This window comes from Poromitra crassiceps, assembly GCF_964638095.1.
Source record: "Poromitra crassiceps genome assembly, chromosome: 1".
In the NCBI taxonomy this organism is placed as follows: domain Eukaryota; kingdom Metazoa; phylum Chordata; class Actinopteri; order Beryciformes; family Melamphaidae; genus Poromitra; species Poromitra crassiceps.
In genome coordinates this window covers 5,951,951-5,976,167 of record NC_139623.1, presented here as the reverse complement: position 1 = coordinate 5,976,167, position 24,217 = coordinate 5,951,951, and the positions used below count along the sequence as shown (strand labels likewise).

The 24,217-nt window shown below is 43.8% G+C and overlaps 1 protein-coding gene across 1 annotated transcript in view; it reads left to right on the top strand.

Moving 5' to 3' along the window:
• Window positions 1-724: 724 nt before the first annotated feature.
• Window positions 725-24,217, top strand: part of LOC310786666 (phosphatidylinositol-binding clathrin assembly protein-like) — a gene marked incomplete at both ends in the record, with an annotated part of 81,136 nt that continues 57,643 nt past the window's right edge. Inside the window, 3 exons of the mRNA XM_083647925.1 lie at window positions 725-854; window positions 20,028-20,170; window positions 23,276-23,351. Of these exons, the coding sequence (XP_083504051.1) occupies window positions 725-854; window positions 20,028-20,170; window positions 23,276-23,351 (349 nt within the window). The remainder of the gene's footprint in view (window positions 855-20,027; window positions 20,171-23,275; window positions 23,352-24,217) is intronic.

The window sequence follows — 24,217 nt, the reverse complement described above, 5'->3', positions numbered from 1 at the left end:
ACTGCCATTTTACACACAAGTTTGAGTGACAAAAATCCGAATTGGCGAGTGGCGAACCTAACGCAGAAACGGTCTACACCGTTTTATATACGGAGATTAAATGACATGATGGGGGATAGGCAGCTGCTGTGTGGATGAGCGGGGCGTTTATTGCAGTCTGCATCGATTCAGGACAGGAGCGGGGGTGCTGTGAAGAAAAAGATGGGAAATAAGCGGACAATGGTCTTTTATATCGTATTTGAAAACGAGTCTTCTGTCATGGTGAATGTCGCATAGAAGTAATAATAAGCACCGGGTCGGTCGGGAGTCGGACGGTAATTGTCGTCGTTTCGGATTCAGTCCTCGTAGCATCATCCTTCACTGCCGGCGTCTCCTTGGCAGAGGATATTTCAGGGATTACAGCCTTGACTGTATATTGTCTTATTAGGCTATACCGAGGCCGCTTTGACATCTATTTTTTCCTTTATTTTTTTTTATCACCATTTCTTGTTTGGGGTCATCCTGATTCAGACCTGCTTCGCCTGAATACTAAATGGTTCCCTGGATGTGACCGTGTCTTGTTTTATTTGGCGCGCCGTATGCATCCTCTCCTCGGCTCCAGGTCGGTGCAGTACACGGCTCTCCTCTCCAGACGGGCGGTTCGTGCAGAGGGCACCTAAAGACATTTTTGCCGGTTCCCCCCCCCCCTCCTCCTCGCCTGGACCCTCCCCGCCTGTGTAACACCATGTCGGGCCAGTCTCTGGTGGACCGGATCGCCGCCGCGCAGCACAGCATGACCGGCTCTGCCATCAGCAAAGCCGTCTGCAAGGCCACGACGCACGAAGTCAGCGGCCCCAAGAAGAAACACCTTGACTGTAGGTTATCATACCGTCACTACTGTACAGCATAGGCAGGCATGCACTACCAGCCCTCACAAAGGATTGCTATAGGCATCTATCATCTTTGGTATTTTTCATCAGGCCCGATTGGCTGTAGGCTACTGTAGCCATCATTATAATTACGTTCCCCCAGATTACAATGTGATTTACGCAGCAATTCCCGTGCATCTGGCCATTATGGCAGTCATTACCAAAGCCCTAGAATGTAATGAGTGTTTGTGTGAGGCGACTGAGAAATAGCCAGCGATCTGTATGTCATTCAGGGGAAATAGGCCACTCAGGTAGGCAGGCTAATCATAATTGCAGCCAGCTATACAGTGGTAGGCCTATCTATTATTAACGCCATCAGCAGCATTACCCTCTGGAGAGCAGACACTTCTGTAGAGAATGTGGGTTTTCTTCCGCCAGCATCACCATTTTCATATCCACATATTGTATCCTCTCTCTCTGTGTAACAAGATTCCCCATTGGCTCATCTCATGCCCATTATCATCCTGTGTTGCATTATGAACATTTGTGAATGTGTTGGTACAGTACAGGTAGCCTACTGCCAGTAGTACTACAATATGAGTAGCTGTGTGTAGAGAGGCTGCTGAGTGTTAACACGGGGCATTGGACACAGCAGTGTTGCTGTCAGTAGGCTACGGCTTCTTTATCCCCACATCCCGCTAATTACCTGTGTGTGGAAACAAGAAACTGCAGCGATTATGTAGAGAGAGAGGAGAGCCAGAGGATTCCTCCCATGCAGATTTAACTAGTGATTATTAGGTTAGGTGGCTTTTCTACCTCACTATAATTACTTGACATGATCGATAGAGAGCACAGGTAATCAATGGTGCTGCTGTCAGTCAGACAGGCACAGAGGCAGTCAGTCCACCAGTTGGAAAAGAGACAGACAAGTCAAATAGCTAAGATGGCTAATCAGAAGCGACTGAGTCAGTCTTCCAGAAACAACCAGCCAGCTAGAAAGCCAGCCTGCAACAGTCAGTCATTCAACCAGCCAGTAAATTTAGTGGATTAGTCAGTCAGTAGTCAGGGGTCATTAGTCAGGGGTGCCGCTGAAATTCTGGGCTCCCTGACAAGATGTGCCGGCGGGCCCCCCAAAAGCCAATGCAAAAAATACAAAAAAATAAATTAGCACCGTAACACATCGCCCTTATGGAGGCTTCAGCCCTCCTGAAAGTACAAATGATGTCCCGGGTTCAACAGAGGATACGCCCAGTGGGGACATCAGACAAGGTTATGAAGAATGTGCTTATGGGTGAATGTAGGCACATTGTAAAGCGCTTTGGATAAAAGCGCTATATAACTGCAGTCCATTTACCATTTACCAATCAGTCCATTTACTTATTTTACAGTGGAAAAAAGGCATTTTGTGAATTAGGATTATAATTCACAACCAAACCATAAGAACCAAACCACTCTCGTGGTTTGGTTCTTATAAGTTCTTACAAGATCTTATAAACATCTGTAAACATTCATATTTTTTAATAATGCACCAGGTTAGAGGGTTCCTTATACATTTTACATCATTAGTTCTTTGAGAATCTCTTTCATAATCCAAGCAAAATTGGTATTGTAACAGAAATATCGAATCGAAAATCGAAACGAACCTTGTGTATCGGAATTGTATCGAATCGGGAAATCAGTGGCAATACCCAGCAATATTTAATTCCATACAAACGGGCCGCATACAGAAAAATATAAGGAGTCGCGGGCCAAACAATATTAAGCATGGCAGTTTTCTTTTTCTTCTTTTCCAGTTTTTCTGTTTGGTGTTCATACATAGACAGTGTGAGACAAAGAAGAAAAGGAAAAAACAACAACAAAGACAAACATGGAAATTAAACAACAATAACAAGATAAATCAAAACAAAAATAAAAGAGGAGGCTACCTGACATGTGTATGCTTTTTTCTTCTTCTTCAAATAAAAAAAATATGATATCGTACATATTTATGGCTTCTACAGGAATATATATCATTGTTTCACAAGGGACGACTATCGGAGACCAGCCGGTACGAGTCACCCATCGCCCCAAACCTCGTCGAGGTGGGCGAGAAACGGCAGTTTTCAACCTGTTTAGACTGAAAGCGCGGGGGGGAAATAGACCAGAAAACCCTTGTGCCATATTTTTTTGATTTCCACCTAAATAAATATATGACACATAGTTTATTGATGTGCTCACCTATTACAATGGGTATTTCTGTATGTTTTCAAATATTTTCTGGCTGTGCCAACAGGTTAAGACAGAGATAATTTCACCAACATTCAGTATTAAAAATGTAAAAAAAAAAAAAAATAATAATAATAATAATAATAGACCAGAGGCCCATACCACGAATGGAGGATAAACAGATCCAGGATCTGTCCCTTGATCTGGTTTGGCTTAACCAGATCAAAGCAACCACGCTATTCTGTACCACGATGCCAGTTATCAGCTGGGTCTGTCAATTTGGATTTCTTTATCAGCTCTGAGCTTGTGCACCTGAAAATGCTCGTGAACAAGAGCTCGTCCCCACGAAAGAGGCGTGGTTTTGTAACAACTAGCCAATCACAATGCAATATGGACAGCTCTGGATTTTACAGCGTCAGACACGCCTATTTCCTCATTCATTGAAAGCCACATCAAAGTGGCAAATTAACGGAGCTTTACTGCATGTCACAATCAAAGTCTCAGTCATCAGTCATTTGATTTCTGCTGCCGTTTCTGCCTAGTGCCTATACAGCAGATTAATATAGGTCTACTCAATAAAACCTGCATGTGTTTTTTGCGAGTAGGAGTGTAAACTCAGTCTAAATTTCCAAAATCCGTAGGCCTATTTAGATCATAGACTTAACGTTAGAAATATAGGCTCTGAGTCAACACGGTGCGGGCGTAGTTTTAATTGAATAAAAAAATAGCCTATAAAAATAGCAGCTCCGGTGCACACAGCGCACCTTAGTGCGCTTTGGAGACGTTTATGGTAACCTTTTTACGCAGGTGATTTAGTGATATTTCTCCACGCAGCGTTCAGCTGCAAACGGCAGGGTCAAACGTGCTTGGGAGCAAATAAAAATGAATACTTCACGCTGGAGGAACAAACTATAATCTTAAGGAAATATGAAGAATTCAAAGATGTAGGCTAATAAAAACCAAAGGCAACACTGCTGCACATAATAATCACAGAAAGGAGGGCTGGCAAAAAATGCAGATTGTCTCAATGCGTAAACTATCAGCTTGCTTGATTTCGCCACCGATGTTCAGCATCTCCGTTGCGCACACGGTGCGCTTTGGAGACGTATGATTAAACGGGTCTTGGCGGGCGCAAGACTCTTAAAAACAGGCAGCTGGCCCACGGGCCGTAGTTTGGCCGCCCCTGCTGTAGATGATCAGTGGCACTAGCGCTGACCAGTCTAGATGTAGATGATCAGTGGCACTAGTGCTAACCAGTCTAGATGTAGATGATCAGTGGCACTAGCGCTGACCAGTCTAGATGTAGATGATCAGTGGCACTAGCGCTAACCAGTATAGATGTAGATGATCAGTGGCACTAGCGCTGACCAGTCTAGATGTACAGTAGATGATCAGTGGCACTAGCACTAACCAGTCTAGATGTAGATGATCAGTGGCACTAGCGCTAACCAGTATAGATGTAGAGATCAGTGGCACTACTGCTGACCAGTATAGATGTAGATGATCAGTGGCACTAGCGCTGACCAGTCTAGATGTAGATGATCAGTGGCACTAGCGCTAACCAGTCTAGATGTAGATGATCAGTGGCACTAGCGCTGACCAGTCTAGATGTAGATGATCAGTGGCACTAGCGCTAACCAGTCTAGATGTAGATGATCAGTGGCACTAGCGCTGACCAGTATAGATGTAGATGATCAGTGGCACTAGCACTAACCAGTCTAGATGTAGATGATCAGTGGCACTAGCACTAACCAGTCTAGATGTAGATGATCAGTGGCACTAGCGCTGACCAGTCTAGATGTAGATGATCAGTGGCACTAGCGCTAACCAGTCTAGATGTAGATGATCAGTGGCACTAGCGCTGACCAGTCTAGATGTAGATGATCAGTGGCACTAGCACTAACCAGTCTAGATGTAGATGATCAGTGGCACTAGCACTAACCAGTATAGATGTAGATGATCAGTGGCACTAGCACTAACCAGTCTAGATGTAGATGATCAGTGGCACTAGCGCTGACCAGTATAGATGTAGATGATCAGTGGCACTAGCACTAACCAGTCTAGATGTAGATGATCAGTGGCACTAGCACTAACCAGTCTAGATGTAGATGATCAGTGGCACTAGCGCTGACCAGTCTAGATGTAGATGATCAGTGGCACTAGCGCTGACCAGTATAGATGTAGATGATCAGTGGCACTAGCGCTAACCAGTCTAGATGTAGATGATCAGTGGCACTAGCACTAACCAGTCTAGATGTAGATGATCAGTGGCACTAGTGCTAACCAGTCTAGATGTAGATGATCAGTGGCACTAGCGCTAACCAGTCTAGATGTAGATGATCAGTGGCACTAGCGCTAACCAGTCTAGATGTAGATGATCAGTGGCACTAGCACTAACCAGTATAGATGTAGATGATCAGTGGCACTAGCGCTAACCAGTCTAGATGTAGATGATCAGTGGCACTAGCACTAACCAGTATAGATGTAGATGATCAGTGGCACTAGCGCTAACCAGTCTAGATGTAGATGATCAGTGGCACTAGCGCTAACCAGTCTAGATGTAGATGATCAGTGGCACTAGGCTAACCAGTCTAGATGTAGATGATCAGTGGCACTAGCACTAACCAATATAGATGTAGATGATCAGTGGCACTAGCGCTGACCAGTATAGATGTAGATGATCAGTGGCACTAGCGCTGACCAGTATAGATGTAGATGATCAGTGGCACTAGCACTAACCAGTCTAGATGTAGATGATCAGTGGCACTAGCGCTGACCAGTCTAGATGTAGATGATCAGTGGCACTAGTGCTGACCAGTCTACATGTAGATGATCAGTGGCACTAGTGCTAACCAGTCTAGATGTAGATGATCAGTGGCACTAGCACTAACCAGTCTAGATGTAGATGATCAGTGGCACTAGCGCTGACCAGTATAGATGTAGATGATCAGTGGCACTAGTGCTGACCAGTCTAGATGTAGATGATCAGTGGCACTAGCACTAACCAATATAGATGTAGATGATCAGTGGCACTAGCGCTAACCAGTCTAGATGTAGATGATCAGTGGCACTAGTGCTAACCAGTATAGATGTAGATGATCAGTGGCACTAGTGCTGACCAGTCTAGATGTAGATGATCAGTGGCACTAGTGCTAACCAGTCTAGATGTAGATGATCAGTGGCACTAGTGCTGACCAGTATAGATGTAGATGATCAGTGGCACTATGCTAACCAGTCTAGATGTAGATGATCAGTGACACTAGTGCTGACCAGTATAGATGTAGATGATCAGTGGCACTAGTGCTAACCAGTCTAGATGTAGATGATCAGTGGCACTAGCACTAACCAGTCTAGATGTAGATGATCAGTGGCACTAGCGCTAACCAGTCTAGATGTAGATGATCAGTGGCACTAGCGCTAACCAGTCTAGATGTAGATGATCAGTGGCACTAGCACTAACCAGTCTAGATGTAGATGATCAGTGGCACTAGCACTAACCAATATAGATGTAGATGATCAGTGGCACTAGCGCTAACCAGTCTAGATGTAGATGATCAGTGGCACTAGCACTAACCAATATAGATGTAGATGATCAGTGGCACTAGCACTAACCAGTCTAGATGTAGATGATCAGTGGCACTAGTGCTGACCAGTCTAGATGTAGGTGATCAGTGGCACTAGTGCTAACCAGTCTAGATGTAGATGATCAGTGGCACTAGTGCTGACCAGTCTAGATGTAGATGATCAGTGGCACTAGTGCTAACCAGTCTAGATGTAGATGATCAGTGGCACTAGTGCTGACCAGTCTAGATGTAGATGATCAGTGGCACTAGTGCTAACCAGTCTAGATGTAGATGATCAGTGGCACTAGTGCTGACCAGTCTAGATGTAGATGATCAGTGGCACTAGTGCTAACCAGTCTAGATGTAGATGATCAGTGGCACTAGTGCTGACCAGTCTAGATGTAGATGATCAGTGGCACTAGTGCTGACCAGTCTAGATGTAGATGATCAGTGGCACTAGTGCTGACCAGTCTAGATGTAGATGATCAGTGGCACTAGTGCTGACCAGTCTAGATGTAGATGATCAGTGGCACTAGTGCTGACCAGTCTAGATGTAGATGATCAGTGGCACTAGTGCTGACCAGTCTAGATGTAGATGATCAGTGGCACTAGTGCTAACCAGTCTAGATGTAGATGATCAGTGGCACTAGTGCTGACCAGTCTAGATGTAGATGATCAGTGGCACTAGCACTAACCAGTCTAGATGTAGATGATCAGTGGCACTAGTGCTGACCAGTCTAGATGTAGATGATCAGTGGCACTAGTGCTGATGTAGATGATCAGTGGCACTAGTGCTGACCAGTCTAGATGTAGATGATCAGTGGCACTAGTGCTAACCAGTCTAGATGTAGATGATCAGTGGCACTAGTGCTAACCAGTCTAGATGTAGATGATCAGTGGCACTAGTGCTAACCAATATAGATGTAGATGATCAGTGGCACTAGCACTAACCAGTCTAGATGTAGATGATCAGTGGCACTAGCACTAACCAGTATAGATGTAGATGATCAGTGGCACTAGCACTAACCAGTCTAGATGTAGATGATCAGTGGCACTAGCACTAACCAGTCTAGATGTAGATGATCAGTGGCACTAGCACTAACCAGTCTAGATGTAGATGATCAGTGGCACTAGCACTAACCAGTCTAGATGTAGATGATCAGTGGCACTAGCACTAACCAGTCTAGATGTAGATGATCAGTGGCACTAGCACTGACCAGTCTAGATGTAGATGATCAGTGGCACTAGTGCTAACCAGTCTAGATGTAGAGGATCAGTGGCACTAGCACTGACCAGTCTAGATGTAGCTGATCAGTGGCACTAGTGCTGACCAGTCTAGATGTAGCTGATCAGTGGCACTAGGCTAACCAGTATAGATGTAGATGATCAGTGGCACTAGCACTGACCAGTATAGATGTAGCCATCCTAAAAGTCCCATGATTAACATTATTGCTGCCATTCGGCTGTACTGTCGCTCCACCCTAAAGAGTACCAGTTTAGAAACTCCTGGTACACATGCAGGCTTCTGTGGCTTACACTGTAGAGCTAATTCACTTCAACCCTGGAAACCTGAATAAGGAATGAAGGCAGTGAACCCCAACTGCTGTAGTGGGGCCTCTCACTAGCCGACAGGCCTACAAGACTGTAGTCACTGGACAGATCCCAGGTCTGCTGTAGTGGGGCCTCTCACTAGCCGACAGGCCTACAAGACTGTAGTCACTGGACAGATCCCAGGTCTGCTGTAGTGGGGCCTCTCACTAGCCGACAGGCCTACAAGACTGTAGTCACTGGACAGATCCCAGGTCTGCTGTAGTGGTGCCTCTCACTAGCCGACAGGCTTACAAGACTAGTCATTGGACAGATCCTAGGTCTGTTTTTTTTTTGTTTTTTTTAACATTTATTTAACCAGATAAGACATTTGAGATACAAGATCTCTTTTGCTAATGTGATCTGCAGCAATTACAAGCCAGGTTACAATCAACATAAATTACAGTACATAAAGGAAACATAAAAACAGGGCTATAGAGCTGAAACATTTCAAAAAAGCAAGGACAACCAAATACATCATAAAATACCACATCCAAGGGTAATAAATAACACAGGATCAGGAACGTAAAAACACATGGCCTAAAAACAAAATGTACAGCAGGTCAAAAAGGGCAAAGTAAAACTAGATATTACTGCAGGAGCAGCTTGCAGTAAGAACTTCAGATAGAGCATGTTTAAAACTGGACAGAGGAATGGAAGAGACCAGTTTTAAACGGGACTGCAGGTCGTTCCACGACCAGGGACCAAAGTAGGAGAGACTCTTTTTTCCAGATTCTGTTCGCATAATTGGCACTTTGAATTTCTGCTGTAGCGGTGCATCTCACTGGCCGACAGGCCTACAAGACTGTAGTCACTGGACAGATCCTAGGTCTGCTGTAGTGGTGCATCTCACTGGCCGACAGGCCTACAAGACTGTAGTCATTGGACAGATCCTAGGTCTGCTGTAGTGGTGCATCTCACTAGCCGACAGGCCTACAAGACTGTAGTCACTGGACAGATCCTAGGTCTGCTGTAGTGGTGCATCTCACTAGCCGACAGGCCTACAAGACTGTAGTCACTGGACAGATCCTAGGTCTGCTGTAGCGGTGCATCTCACGAGCCGACAGGCCTACAAGACTGTAGTCACTGGACAGATCCTAGGTCTGCTGTAGTGGTGCATCTCACTAGCCGACAGGCCTACAAGACTGTAGTCACTGGACAGATCCCAGGTCTGCTGTAGTGGTGCATCTCACTAGCCGACAGGCCTGCAAGACTGTAGTCACTGGACAGATCTCAGGTCTGCTGTGTGTCTCCCTCTGCTGTCCCAGGCCACTGCTACGAATACGAATACGCTCTTATTCAACTTGCCTGTTAGTAAATAAAGCTCATAAAAAAGCAGCGGATAGTTTTTCTGTCTTTGGAAGTAATGGAAATTGGCATTATTGCCTTTGGCAGGAATGGGATTGGCAAATGGAATGAAATCAATGTGGGTAGCAAACAGTGCGGGCTAAAAGGAACAAGAATATACAGTAATGAAACAATGATTATTGGCAATGTTGCCCTCAACAGGGGTTCACAATGCTGCCATAGCCTTTGAAGCTAGTTTAGCTTTGCAGATCACAGCCAGCCAGTGAGTCTGGATCACTGCTGCTAATCTGAGAGGCTTGATAAATACCAAAGACATTTCAATTACCTTTCCAAAATACTCAAAGTAGTATTGATCCCTCCTCTCAAGGCACAGTGGAAAGAACAGGGCTTTTCCTGCATAGAGGAATTCTTGGCACAGAGGGTTTTAGCCGCCGGCTTGATATATTTGCGTTCAGGACAACCCTGACTGCATACTCAGTCAAAATCAAGCATTTTTACTGTATCAATTTAGAGGATTTCAAAGTTGAAGTCTCACATTTATTTGTCGAAATGACTATTGAAACTTGAGTTGCCGTGAGAACACATTGCTCCATAATTTCTGACTGATATATTTGTGTTCAGGAAGCCCGACACTAACCCAAAAGTCAAATGTAGGCTACGCATGACGGTAAGCATGATCGGTCTGATCATGCTGTTGTGTATTGTCGTGTCCCCCCCCCCCCCAGGCCCATTCTGAGCCAGGACAAATCCTGAAAAAGGAGACGAATAGCTCCACAGTGATAGAGAACTCTGATGCCATGACTCCAAAAATCACCTACAAGCAGCCGTGTGATAAATCAAGTGCACCTCTGGTCACTGAAGCTACTCGGAGCGGGCGGATCCCCGTGTCATCGCTTGCTTTTTTATGGGGTCATGACCTTGACAGACCGGTTGGTGACACAAACAGCCAGTGCTGATTATTTACTGCCCACAGCACACATGACCAGCATGACAGACATCATAGGATTCCACCAGGCAATGTTCTGCATGGCTGAGATAGTGGAGTCTGGCTATAGAAACCAGATTCATCAAACATAGAATACTTATCAGACCAAGATGACCCTGTGCCCTCAAAGCAGAGTAAATAGCTTTAATTTTCATATGATTCCCTTTGCTGTGTGTTCTAAATGGCAGTGATAATGGTGGAGATGGACTGAGAATAATCACGGGCCATTCGTTTCTTGATAGTCATGCTGCCAGCCTCTCGGAGTCAGCCGAATTATGTGAAAGTAGAGGAAAATAATGACAGGCTAACACGAAATTACAGATTTTATGGTCTAGTTTTAGTTCACAGACGATCTGAATGTCAGTGGTTTTGATGGGAATCTACAAGCCGAGCACAAATGGAAACCCCGCTAACATCTTCCCCTCTTTTCTCTCCTCTTAGCCCCCCCCCGCTATGTGTCAATCCATGATTACCTTCTTATCTGGCGGGTCCTGAACAAGCCTTAAAACGTCTTAAATCATATTGAACACAGTTATAACACCATTTTAAGCCTTAAATTCACTAGAAGTGTTAACAATGTTGTGGTTTCTTGGTGTGATGTTTGAAATCAGACTTACGGGATATAGTGATGGGTTTACATTTGTTTTTATTTTTTATTTCAGCTGCAAAATTGATCTTACATGTAGGTACTGTAGTACAGTGGTTCTCAAATGGGGGTCCGGGGGACCCCCAGGGGTCCTTGAGGAGCGGGTTCCAGGGGGTCCCCAGCCAAAAGGGGGTCATTTATTTTAGCTATAATTCCATTCATAAGTAACACAGACTATTTTGGTCATGGGTTTTATACACTTTCTGTAACATCTAAAAGCATCAATCTCATTATCATATGGGACAAAACCGTGGGACAAAATCCTATCAAATGGGGATCCATGGTCTAATCTTTGTTAGTTTAGGGGTCCTTCATGTGAAAAGATTTGACAACCACTGCTGTAGGCTATATTTCATTCTAACTGGCATTACAAATGTCAATTTAACTTGACACTTTCACTGTGGATACCCTCGCCATTCTCCTCCTAGCTGCATTATCCATGTAGACATTATTTCCTATGTGGACTGCAGTTTATCAATAATCCTTGGTTGCCAATCATACAATCAATAGCCTACTTCATCACATCCCTATGGCTATGCTCATTGTTACATATCTATGATTAAATCCTAGCTGATGTATTCTTGACCCAAGGGTATACGCAGAGGTGGACACAGTATAGAAATATGAAATTTAGTACAAGCAATGACTCGACTAAAAGTAAAATAGTACCTTGTAAAAAAAAGTGTGTTATTGTTGTGTGGGCTGTTGCATTTAAGGTCATGTTAAATCATGATGCAGTGAAGCACCATGCAGGCCTCTTTCCATTGGTGAGTCTGTACAAGAGGCGGGAGTCACCCTTTGACTGTAAACATGAATTAGTGGGATTCAATTTGGCCCTATTAGTTATTGAGGCAGGAGCATATTCATCAGAAGACCCACTAACGATGTGTGAACTGTGAAGTGCTTCTATTAGCATATCTGTGTCCTGAGATCGTATGGCGATTCAATGTGAGGACAGTTGTAAAAACACACACACTAATTCATCAGAAGTATAGCAGTGTTTGCAGGGTTGAAGCTTTTTTCTGCTTTTTCTCCCATTTTCTGGTATTTGGCCAATTCTCCCTGGTGTTCCGGTCGTTGCTCCATCCCCTCTGCCGATCTGGGGAGAGTTGTAGACTAGCACCATGCTTCCTCCAATACATGCGCAGTCGCCAGCCACTTCTTTTCACCTGGCAGCGAGGAGTTTCGTGGAAAGATTCCCCCCGTTCCCCTCCCCCCAAACAGGCGCCCTGACCGACCAGAGGACACCCTAGTGCAGCGTCCAGCACTCATACCCCACGGGCTTCCCACCCACAGACACGGCCAATTCAATTGTGTCTGTAGGAACGTCTGACCAACCCAGAAATACCGCTGCCGGGAATTAAACCCAGATCTGTGCAGTCGTAGGAGAGTGCTTTTACCTCGACACTACCCAGAAGCCCCCTGGTGGTAGGAGAGTGCTTTTACCTCAACACTACCCAGAAGCCCTCCCCCCAATTTTTTAAATATAGTTTGAGTTTCATAATGACAGGTGCATTCATTCAACCAGGCAGAGCCGTAACCAGGGTTCCGAAATAGGGGAGGTCCAGCAAGGGGCGGCGCCACCGAAATTTTTTTGAGTTTTCCCCCCCCCCTTTTTTAGCCATATTTAGAGTAATATATAATTTTAAATCAACATTAGGATTATACTGTTGTGATGTCATTATTCAGTATATTCTCTTTCATGTCACCACCTGCTCAGCTCTCCTGTCAACATAATTGTAACTAACAAACACAAACTGTTTTAGCCAAATTCATATAAAAATGACACCTACAAACACAGGTACACAACCCAAGCCGTACACAACACACAAAGTCATCATCGATAATAAAAAAAACATACAGAGGGACATTTATTTATTCCTGATAGGAACGATTGAAAAATAAAATAAAATATATTATGTTGTTTTTAACTTTACACCACCTCTTTTTGTTACTTATTGGGTCATGAAACTGAAACCATGCATATAGCCACCTGCATACCTGACTTCGGGAGCTTGGCAATTGGCATCATGCATGATTAGCCAGTAGCATCCCAACGTGTCACACAGGTAACATTACTTAAGAGACAGACTAGACACTTACTTTCTTGGTTGTTGCTAAAAAATCTGTCAGTGTCACTCACTGTCTGTCGTTCACTCGCTCACTGTCTCGCAGCTCGCTCACCTTCAATTATCTCGCCAGGCAGACAGACAGTCATCACTCACCACCATGCTGCTGCTCTCTCGGAATCAAGTTACAGCGGACGCGGCGTCAGATGACTTCCTGCCTGACCTGCCTTTCGTTTCAAAATAAAAGCAATCCCGTGTTTTTCATGCTTTTCCATGCAGATTGTTTTATAATTTTTTTTTTTTTTTTTCCTCTCTGAAATATTAGGGGAGGTCCGGACCTCCCCGTCCTCATAGCTAGTTACGGCCATGCAACCAGGTTGTAGTAATCCTGACCATCTTTGTTTGAACATTGTCTGGATAAACATTCAAAATGTTATCATTTCATTTCATGATTACATCTCTCCTAGTTACCAGTATCCCAAAATCATCATGAAATAGCCTACTACGCTGTCTCCTTAAACATTTTGCTCAATATATTAGAGATTTTCCTTTTTCTCTTTTTTGTGCTGCTAATTTGTACTTCTACTTCAAAGAATTTAAAATGCACCTGTACTGTCAAAAGTGCCACAACTGGCAATTGTCAGACCATACATTTTACATTCATCTTATTTTGAAAAAAGATTGACAGGACGTCTTGTCCTGAGACCAGCTACTACTATTTAGAATAGATACTGAGAAGAACGTTGTCGATGTTATTGTCATCCAGAAACATAATTTGTATTGTATAGCTTCGTTTATATGCTTTGTGTACTGTGGGCTGGGCAGCATTGCTACGCTAGTATGCTCTAACAGAAACAACACTCTGCTGGCTGGCTGACAGACGGACACAGGATGAAAAATTGCTTCTTACCTACTGTGTCTAAATGTGAAAGTCACAAGATGAACCCGGTCAGTGTGCTCCAGTCCACAGCAGACTGCCTGAGCTGTGTTAGCCTGCTAGCTCGCTAGCTGCCTGCCTCCCCGAGTTTATGGAAACAGGGCACCACGAAACTAGTAGTCAGGTAACCCAAACTAGTTTTCATGTAGCCTAACCCTAACGTTAGGACGTTCACAAGCACGTGCCTGCTTGTGAATGTTATGTTGTTTCTTAGCATGTGAATTATTGTAAACTCAGCGTAAATGAATTCTTCTCAGTCTGCATGAACTCACTTTCTACTGTAATACTCAGAAGTGAAGTAAACATCTTAGGCCATGTTCAGACTAGGAGGCCAAATCTGATTTGTGAACTTTAGTGACCTATTAATGATTCTATCCAGATTGGTTTTATGAGTCTGGACGCTCCAAGTCTGATTTGTGTCACTTGTCCCAAACCACATATGGAGGTAGTTTCCAATCTGCTTCAAATGTGCTTTTGACTGATGTGTCTTCAGTGCGGACGTGCTGATCCACCAAATCTGATTTGAACGTCACTCGCAACTCGTCATCAAATGCTTCTGCGCAGGAAAACCACGTCACCAACGTACGTATTTACTGACGCCCACGTCGTTACCATAGCAACCCATGCAGATAGGCTGTTTAGGTCTGGACACACAGATCCGACTTGAAAATCAGATTTGTGGCAGTGTGGACACACTCCCAAATCAGATTTGGGAAACCAATCAAGATAATGATGATTAATGACTTTATCAGCAAATCGAATTTGCCTGTAATGTGAACATGGCCCTAAAGATAGGTTAGAACTTTTCAAAATGGCAGCTATCACATTTTTTGAATACAACTCAAATAGGTTCAAATATAGTTCAAGTAGAGTAGAGTTCACACACACACACACACACACACAAGTTTGGAAAAACGTTTTTTGTTGAATTATTCACAATTTCTTATCAACAGTAATCCAACTGAACACTTCTGAGTCACAGTTGAATATCAGATTAAAATATAGCCGCAAGCGGCAATGGCAGGGGTTCAAGCCTTGTGCAGATGACAAAACTTCTGATTTTGACTAGGACATCCTCCTTGATATATCTGCCAAGTTTCGTGATCATTGGACAAACAGGTGCAGAGTTATGGCCTTTTTTGTGTTAGGCCACGCCCATTTCTGGCGTTTATGGCGCCCCCTTTTGGTCGAATTGCACAAAATTTGATACACATGGTCTGGCATGGTCTCCGAAGATCTCCAACAAGTTTCGTGAGGATTCGTTAATCGGTCATGAAGTTATGACAATTTAGCTGAGAGGCCACGCCCTCTCACAACTTTAACAATTAATATCTCCGAAACTAAAGCAGATTTCAAAAATCCAAAAATCATGATTGTAGAGCTTGGTCCATAGATGCTTCCTGGTGATTTTGGTGCGAATCGGTCAAACGGTCTAGGAGGAGATGTCAAAAATGTGTTTTCCAAACTTTTCCAAAAATCTCTCAAAAATTTTACAGACGGACCTTGAGAGTCCTTGAGGCAAATTTGTAGAGGAGGTTCACCTGAACATGTCCAAGAAAAAGTTTGAAAATCGGACAAACGGCGTGGAAGTTATGGCCTTTAAGGTAAAACCTTTGATTATAGCGCCATCTTCAGGCCGATTCGAAAACTATTTATTGAGCAGAAACTAGCACCTAATATCTGTCACTGGGCCAAATTTCAGGTCTCTACCATTTACCAACTCATGGGAATTTGCGTCGGGGCAGATGAACAAGAAGAATAATAATAAACCAGCACAAAAACAATAGGGTTTCAGCCCCTTCAGGGCTTGAACCCCTAATAAAGTCCACTTCTGGCTTTGCATTAGACTTAGAGTATGCCAATATTCATCAGGGCATGTGAAGAGAAGTGCGCTTCTGCTGTTTAAACTAAGAGTCGGTAATTCTTTGAGATTATCCAGGCGCCTTACATACTTCACATTTCAATCTTTAGCCTGAAAATAAATCCTAAGGGGAAGAATGCTGGGCCTTAGCCTGGCCTGGTTCTAGGTTTAGAGGTCACCTCTAAACATGTGATTGTAAATATAGGTTTGCATTTTATTTTGTCTGTCTGTGTTTGATCCTGATTAATCCTGGCAGTTTATTCTGACAAGATTATTTGGATGTCTTTAAACATATAATACAGTATATGTAGAGACACGCACACACTCATACAGTACACACACACACACACACACACACACACACACACACACACACACACACACACACACACACACACACACACACACACACACACACACACACACACACACACACACACACACTTTTACAGTTATCAGTGAGGACATTCATTGACTTAATGCATTAGCCCAGTGGTTCTCAAACCTTTGTGGCTTCAGTATCCCCTTTTCCCTGATTTCTGAATCCATACCCCCTTTACCATATGATGCACTGAATGAATTATAATATAATTGAGTGAAAGAATTGCAATTAGTGCCTTCTCCTGAGCATGATTTATTATTACAGTTTTCCATTTTCCTCTTCCTCTTCCGTACCACGGCCCCTGTAGTACCTCCACGTACCCCTAGAAACACTGCCCTAACCCTAACCATCTAAAACTGGTCTAAACTAAATGCCTGAGCTTTACCCGAACCTAAACCCAATTCTAACCTAACCCTTAAAACGAATTCTTAAGCCCGAAACGCACAGGGAGCGTCAGACGCTCGCGTTTTGAAGTCCACCCATTGTTTTAAACGGCCGAACACGCACCAAGAGCTTTCCGACACGCGTCAAACTGTCTTGACGCGTGTACTCCGAACCACTTTCATCCCCGTCTGTCTAGCTATGCTCGATCCTCAAACAAATCTCACGGCAGTTTAAATACAGCAAGCATGTAAATACGCTACACTATAGCAAGACTGTCTGATCAAAGTGAGAATAATGTTCTAAACGCATCGGTTAGCAAAATATAGCCTATCCCTGGATGTCGTGATGAGATTAGTTTGGTGAAAGTTTGGACAGAATGATTGCATAATTTTCTCCCGCAGCGCTGCCTTTTTTTTCTCCCCCTCTGCACGGCAGTCAGGTAGGATGATCAGATCCAACAGCCTCTGAATGACAGGGGCTCAAAACTACAGTATAACAACTTTTTTTTCATCTGTCATTGTGCCTGCAAACATATAAATTAGTGGTCTTTCCCCCCAAATACTGATGGTTCTGTCATTCTGTGGTGTATACATTTCTGATCTGATGCTTGCAGTGCGCTATAGGGACAGAGGTTGCCGCGCGTCAAATGATGCTCCCCGTGCGTTTTGGGCTTTAGCCTTCAAACGGCCCTTTGAAGGTGTGTGAGAAAGTGAGGACCAGCCAAAATGTCCTGACTTTCCAAAAAATGTCCTCACTTCCCAGGTATAATAGATTGATTCTCACTAAGACAGCTGTAGGACAGGCAATTTTGGCAGTAGATGTGAGTCTGCGACGGCCGGTGTCAAGGTCAGCTTTGTTTAGTCCACCGCCGACCACAAAGACGCTCTTGGAAGATAATTTAAATCCGTACTTCGTGAGCGGTCTCTTCATTTGACTTTTTTTTTTATTATGCGGCCCTTGAGTCGACTGGGAATAGAATCGCATCGTGACGGGCCCCAGTGCAAGCAATTCTGACGGGCCCTAGTACTAGTACACGCTAGTTACGGAGTACACACATGCAAGCAATGCACACACACACACCATTAGGTATATAGGATGTGTTGGATTTTACAGTTGAATGAATTACTTAGGGGCTATTGTATGGGGGAAATAGAGCAATTAAGCCATCAGAACCATGGACAGCGCTCTGACATCCGGTGACAGATGGTCAAAGTATTTAAACATGAAAACAAGCATCAGCACCTGAGAGCAGAGGACCTGTATATTTCGCTGTGGTTCTAAAATGACTGCTGACATTGACTGCTGCATATCATTTGGTTATAGACGGCTACTGACTATTAAAACAAGAAAAAGAAAACCATGACAGAGATGGCTTTGCCTTTCAAGGGCATATTGCACCACTTTAAATCTAATGTGTGATCTTATTTGAACACAGACATTTCTGGGCTGGCAATTTGAGTCATTTGCAAGGGCCCATTCTCTGCCCAGTACTCTACAGTACCCCAGTGCACTGTCTATATTTACGCCCCTGCTAGCACTGCTGAATCCTAGTCACAAAATGGATTTTGTGATACAGTAGTGCTTATTCTGATCCATCTGTCTATGCAATCTCTATCATTACATATTGATTAAAACATTGATTTGTGTACTAATTATTCATTCATTCAGTCAAAGGGAATGCATCAGTCAATCTGACTGCATTCATGTGGTTATTCACTTGTTCCAGAGAGGAATAATAAATCAACCTGTAAACTCCTGGTTATATTCCTAATTGGGTGTGTAGCTGATGCTCTCAGACATACAGTGAGTGAACAGGCTGTTTTGTTCAAAGACACTCACATGCAACACACATGGATGTTGCTGTGATCAACCCTGCAACCCAAATGGTGTTCGGTGCCTTGCTCAACGGTGCACGCCTACCTTTGTCATACCTGTTTTATCCCAGTCATTCATTCACGTTGTCTGTCTGTTTTCTCTGATCTCTACTCCCCATTGCTACTCTCCAGACGTGATCCACTGCACCAGCCGTCAACTCACCCTTTCACTACATCCTTGCTGCAATGTCTGCACTTTACACCGATCACATGAGAAGGAAAGCAAGGAAAGACTTCTCACTCTGCCTGCATTTTCAAATCAGAGCATCAGATGCAGAACTTCTTGCTTCAGAGACAGTACCTACACCCTGAAGCAATCAGGCACTTCAGCTCAGCACTAAATACATTGTGGCCAAGCACTTCTTATCAGGAAACTTGAACTATTCCTATCTTTAGTTTTTAGTTTTTACTAGTTCGTGGTACTTTGGCTGGGCTGATATGTTGATTTGTGCATTGTGTCACCCCGACCTGAGCTGCACCAAGACCTATTCCAAATCAAGCAACTTTTGACATGGCAATAGAATAGAGGTACCGCACGGATGACGTATTTCTGTAGGCCAACCCGGAAGTTTGTATCGCGCTGGGGACCCTCATCTGGAAGACAATGGGATTTGTGTATGGGGGTTTTGGTTAGATGGCTGGTCTGTGGTTAACACATCAATCTTATACTTCTTATACAATCTTAGTTTTATCAAACTGAGACCTTTGTGTTCAGCAAGATCATCTTCACAAATGAACACCACTTTTCTGATGTTGAAGTGTAAATTGGATCGCCAAAAATCCCGAGAAAATGCTTCAAAAATCATATAAAGGTCTCCTTTCATAAACATTCCTGTGCAGCACCTACGTCATGTAGCCTACACAATTATATACACACACACACACACACAATGTGAAATGTGTTAACTGTGCAATAACTGGCTCAAAGTTTTGCTTATATAGATTGGCAAAAAACTATATTTCTGACTTATGGCCTTGTTTACAATCCAGTGTGGTTTACTTCACTTGTACTGTACATAGATATAGAATTATGTTTCCTTGTACAGTATTTATAACACTTAGTATTGAAAATAGCATTTAATTTGTTTAAATGTACCTCTGTCAACTCACCGTCCTTGTTGGTTTTAGAACCTTTTTGCTGTGTGAGTACATTGAGAGCAACATAAACCGGAGTCAAATTCCTTGGATGTCTACACTTGGTCAATAAAGCTGATTCTGACAAACCACAGACTTTGTTTCACAAAGACAAAAATCCAATTGACTTCCAGATGAGGGAAACCAGGCGATGCCAACTTCCGGGTTTTAGGACTCATTCCTGCGGCACTCCATAAAGTATTGAACCTGAACTCTTTCACTGGCTCTGTTTTGTGCCCTGCAGACCTGATCCACTGCACCAACGAGCTGAACGTCAGCGTTCCCCACCTGGCAGACACCCTGCTGGAGCGCACAGCCAGCAACAGCTGGATCGTGGTCTTCAAAGCCCTCATCACCACACACCATCTCATGATGTATGGCAATGAGGTGAGCTGAACGCACACAACCAGCCGCACTGCAGAGCTATAATTGTGCACAGACATTTCTCAGAAGCAGAGCTGCCCGACTTGAGTGGGCGGAGCCAGCAAGCAGCAGCTTTTTGACCCAACGTCACTGTGTCCAAATCAGCCTCCCTCTGTTTGAAGCCTTTGCGGAAATTGCATTCTTTCAAATGGCCGGGGGGGGGGGGGGGGGGGGGCGCAGTGTGTACTGTATAGCACTCCCCAGGTAGGCCTACTAGTGATGCGCGGGTCAGGGTCTTTTAACGCCCGCACCAACCCAACCCGTCATTGGAGCCAGTCCGCCCCACCCCGTTAAAATATCTGAAAACCACAGAACCCAACCCAACCCAGCAGCCTGCAAATGGACAATTTAATGTAATATGACTCTGGACTCACGATGAGCGCAGCAGAGCTATCCAATGTGTCCAAACTCGTCTCTCTCCTTCTCTCTCTCACAGACAGACACACACATGCGTGCCGGTTCGCGACTGGACAACAGTTTTACTGCTCTGGATGCGTTGCGCGGCTGCTTTCATGTCATTGAGTTCTTTCTGCTTCGTCGGCGCTACAAACTCAGCTATTATCGAGGTAGCAGGTAGAGGTAGGCTAAGGCTACAGAAACAGTTGTTATTCCTTCCCATTTCTTTTAATTACCTCCTGCGCTCTCAATTGGTCACGTTGACAAATAGATCACAAGATTTTGGATCACCAGCCGCCACTGGACTCGACTAGTGGCGGCTGGTGATCCAAAATCTTGGTGGGGCGCAAGTGAGTGGGACCTCAGACCCCCTAGGGGGGTCCGGGGACATCCTCCCCAGGAAGATTATTTTTTAAATATCAGCTTTAAAATGTGGATTTACAGTCAATTTTAGCATGAGAATATAGGGAAAACTCACCCTAGAATTAATTTTACTGCTACAAAAGTAATAGTATAACTACGGGGTTTAAGGAGTGTAGTGTAGTAACCCTGTAGTTATACTATAACTACACTCCTTGTACCCCGTAGTTATACTATAACTACACTCCTTAAACCCCGTAGTTATACTATAACTACACTCCTTGTACCCCGTAGTTATACTATAACTACACTCCTTGTACCCCGTAGTTATACTATAAGTACACTCCTTAAACCCTGTAGTTATAGTATAACTACACTCCTTAAACCCCGTAGTTATACTATAACTACACTCCTTAAACCCCATAGTTATACTATAACTACACTCCTTAAACCCCATAGCTATACTATAACTACACTCCTTGTACCCCGTAGTTATACTATAACTACACTCCTTAAACCCCGTAGTTATACTATAACTACACTCCTTAAACCCCGTAGTTACCCTGTAAGTACATTGTGGTACCCCGTAATTAGCCTAAGTACAAAATGGGTCCCCTGCTTCAGAATACAGCCCGCGACCCCGTAGTTATACCATAAGTACAGATCTTGTTACCATCTAGTTAAAGTATTAATTCACTCCTTATACCCCGTAGTTATACTATAAGTACAGATCTTGTTACCCTCTAGTGAACAGCCTTGCTCCAGAGATACTTTGCCAGTTAATAAACAAACAAGACAGTGGTATTAGAACTAGGGGTGCAGGAAGCGGGAACTGTAGAACAGCGAAACGCAGAACAACATTCGGACAGTCATCCTTCTCGGTAATAGGTACCAAATTATGGAACACATTACCACCTGAAATAAAAACATTGACAGAACTCACTGTATTTAACACACAAGCAAAACAATGGCTGAAACTGAAACAAGCCTGTGAACATTGACTTTTAGTATTGTACTATTTTAGTTTTCTGTCCTTATTTGTTTTGTGTTTTTGCTTTTTGTTTTTGTCTTTATTTTGTTCTGTTTTATATGGTTCGTTTTTAACATTTTGGTACTGTTTTAATTTTTCTCTTGAACTTTTGTTTTAATAGTAAAGGCCTAACCAGGGACAGGGGTTGCAAATTAGCCTTGGCTAGAAACCTGTATGCATGACATCTCTTTTGTAGGTCATATGAAATAATGTTCTATGCATTTGTCCCTGCTCAATAAACGAATAAATAAAAAAAAATAGTTAAAGTATTAATTCACTCCTTATACCCCGTAGTTATACTATAACTACACTCCTTGACCTTCCTCCTCTCTTACTTCTTGCTCTTTTCACTGGGCTTCAGTCTAAAGTTAGTCTAAAATGACTTTGTCACAAATACTAAACTAATGTGTCCGCCAACAGTAAGAAAACACATACCCATGCACTTTTATTGCAAGTCTGTAGCCAGACTAACCTAACACTTGTCTGAATCACCCGATCTGACTGTTGTCACCCATAGATTCAGTAGGTTCGTCATCAGCCCCATTCCTATCACTGATAAACCTGCTAGGAAGTTTCAGTAGGTTTCAATGGCCGTTATCAAACAACTTTAGATTTAGGCAAATAAAACAACTTAGGGTGAGGGTTAGGGTGAGGGTTAGGGTTAGGTTTTAGTGTTAGAATTCAGCAACAAAACGTGTTAAAATACGAAAACGGAAACCTCTCCTGATAACGAATCGCTGATAACGACCTTCTGCGCCTACTAGCAGGTCAGTAGGCTGCCTACTGGCCGATATGAATGGGGTGATAAGACGCTGATAACGACGATTGAATGGGCTGACAATTACCAGATCGCGTGTTTGAATGAAGTTAAGCAAATTAGCTTGGCATGCATGTTTGTTTATTGCCTTTATGTTATTGTCTTCTGGGTTTGATTTTTTTGACAAAATAGCACACAAATGCAAAGTCCAGGATGTCGGACCTTCCCGCCCTTACATAAACACACAATAAAACTACAATCTACAAATGAGCCTCACCGTGCCAGACTACACACACCGTGCCAGACTACACACACCGTGCCAGACTACACACACCGTGCCAGACTACACACACCGTGCCAGACTACACACACCGTGCCAGACTACACACACCCGCTGTGTCTGCCTAGTGTAGCCCCCCTCTCTGCAGAGAGGTCATATTGTCTGCATGGGCATCACTTGATAATGTCAGATAAGCAGCTCAGCTCTCCCTCCCTCTCTCTCTCCCTCCTGTTCTTTTTCCATCAGAGATTGATCCAGTACCTCGCCTCCAGAAATACACTCTTCAACCTCAACAACTTCCTAGATAAGGCTGCACTACAAGGTGATTGAATGCCATTTGGCAATTTGTAAACTCGGCAATGCCCCACATTTAATGAAACGACTTGATGTCTGACTCTCTGGCTCTGTAACTCGATCAGTAATCCTATTTCAGACTTGTATTACTTTGTTCCAAAAGAGGAAGCCACCATCCAGAATTGGATCTACTTGTAGACTTAATGAGCTCTCAGCTTGGTACAAGAAGCTCAATGTTGCTGAAAATGGGATGCTGCTCAGTCACTGGCTGTTAAAGATGTGAACGTTTCAAAAAGAGAAGTCCTGTGTAAGATGGTGTGGGGGCCATTTTGATCCATTATGAAAAGCACATTTTGGGCCCAAAGAAGTGGTCCAAAGTGGGCTTAGTACACATGAGAGGGATAGCAGCTTCACCTGGTTAGTACACATGAGAGGGATAGCAGCTTCACCTGGTTAGTACACATGAGAGGGATAGCAGCTTCACCTGGTTAGTACACATGAGAGGGATAGCAGCTTCACCTGGTTAGTACACATGAGAGGGATAGCAGCTTCACCTGGTTAGTACACATGAGAGGGATAGCAGCTTCACCTGGTTAGTACACATGAGAGGGATAGCAGCTTCACCTGGTTAGTACACATGAGAGGGATAGCAGCTTCACATGGTTAGTACACATGAGAGGGATAGCAGCTTCACCTGGTTAGTACACATGAGAGGGATAGCAGCTTCACCTGGTTAGTACACATGAGAGGGATAGCAGCTTCACCTGGTTAGTACACATGAGAGGGATAGCAGCTTCACCTGGTTAGTACACATGAGAGGGATAGCAGCTTCACCTGGTTAGTACACATGAGAGGGATAGCAGCTTCACCTGGTTAGTACACATGAGAGGGATA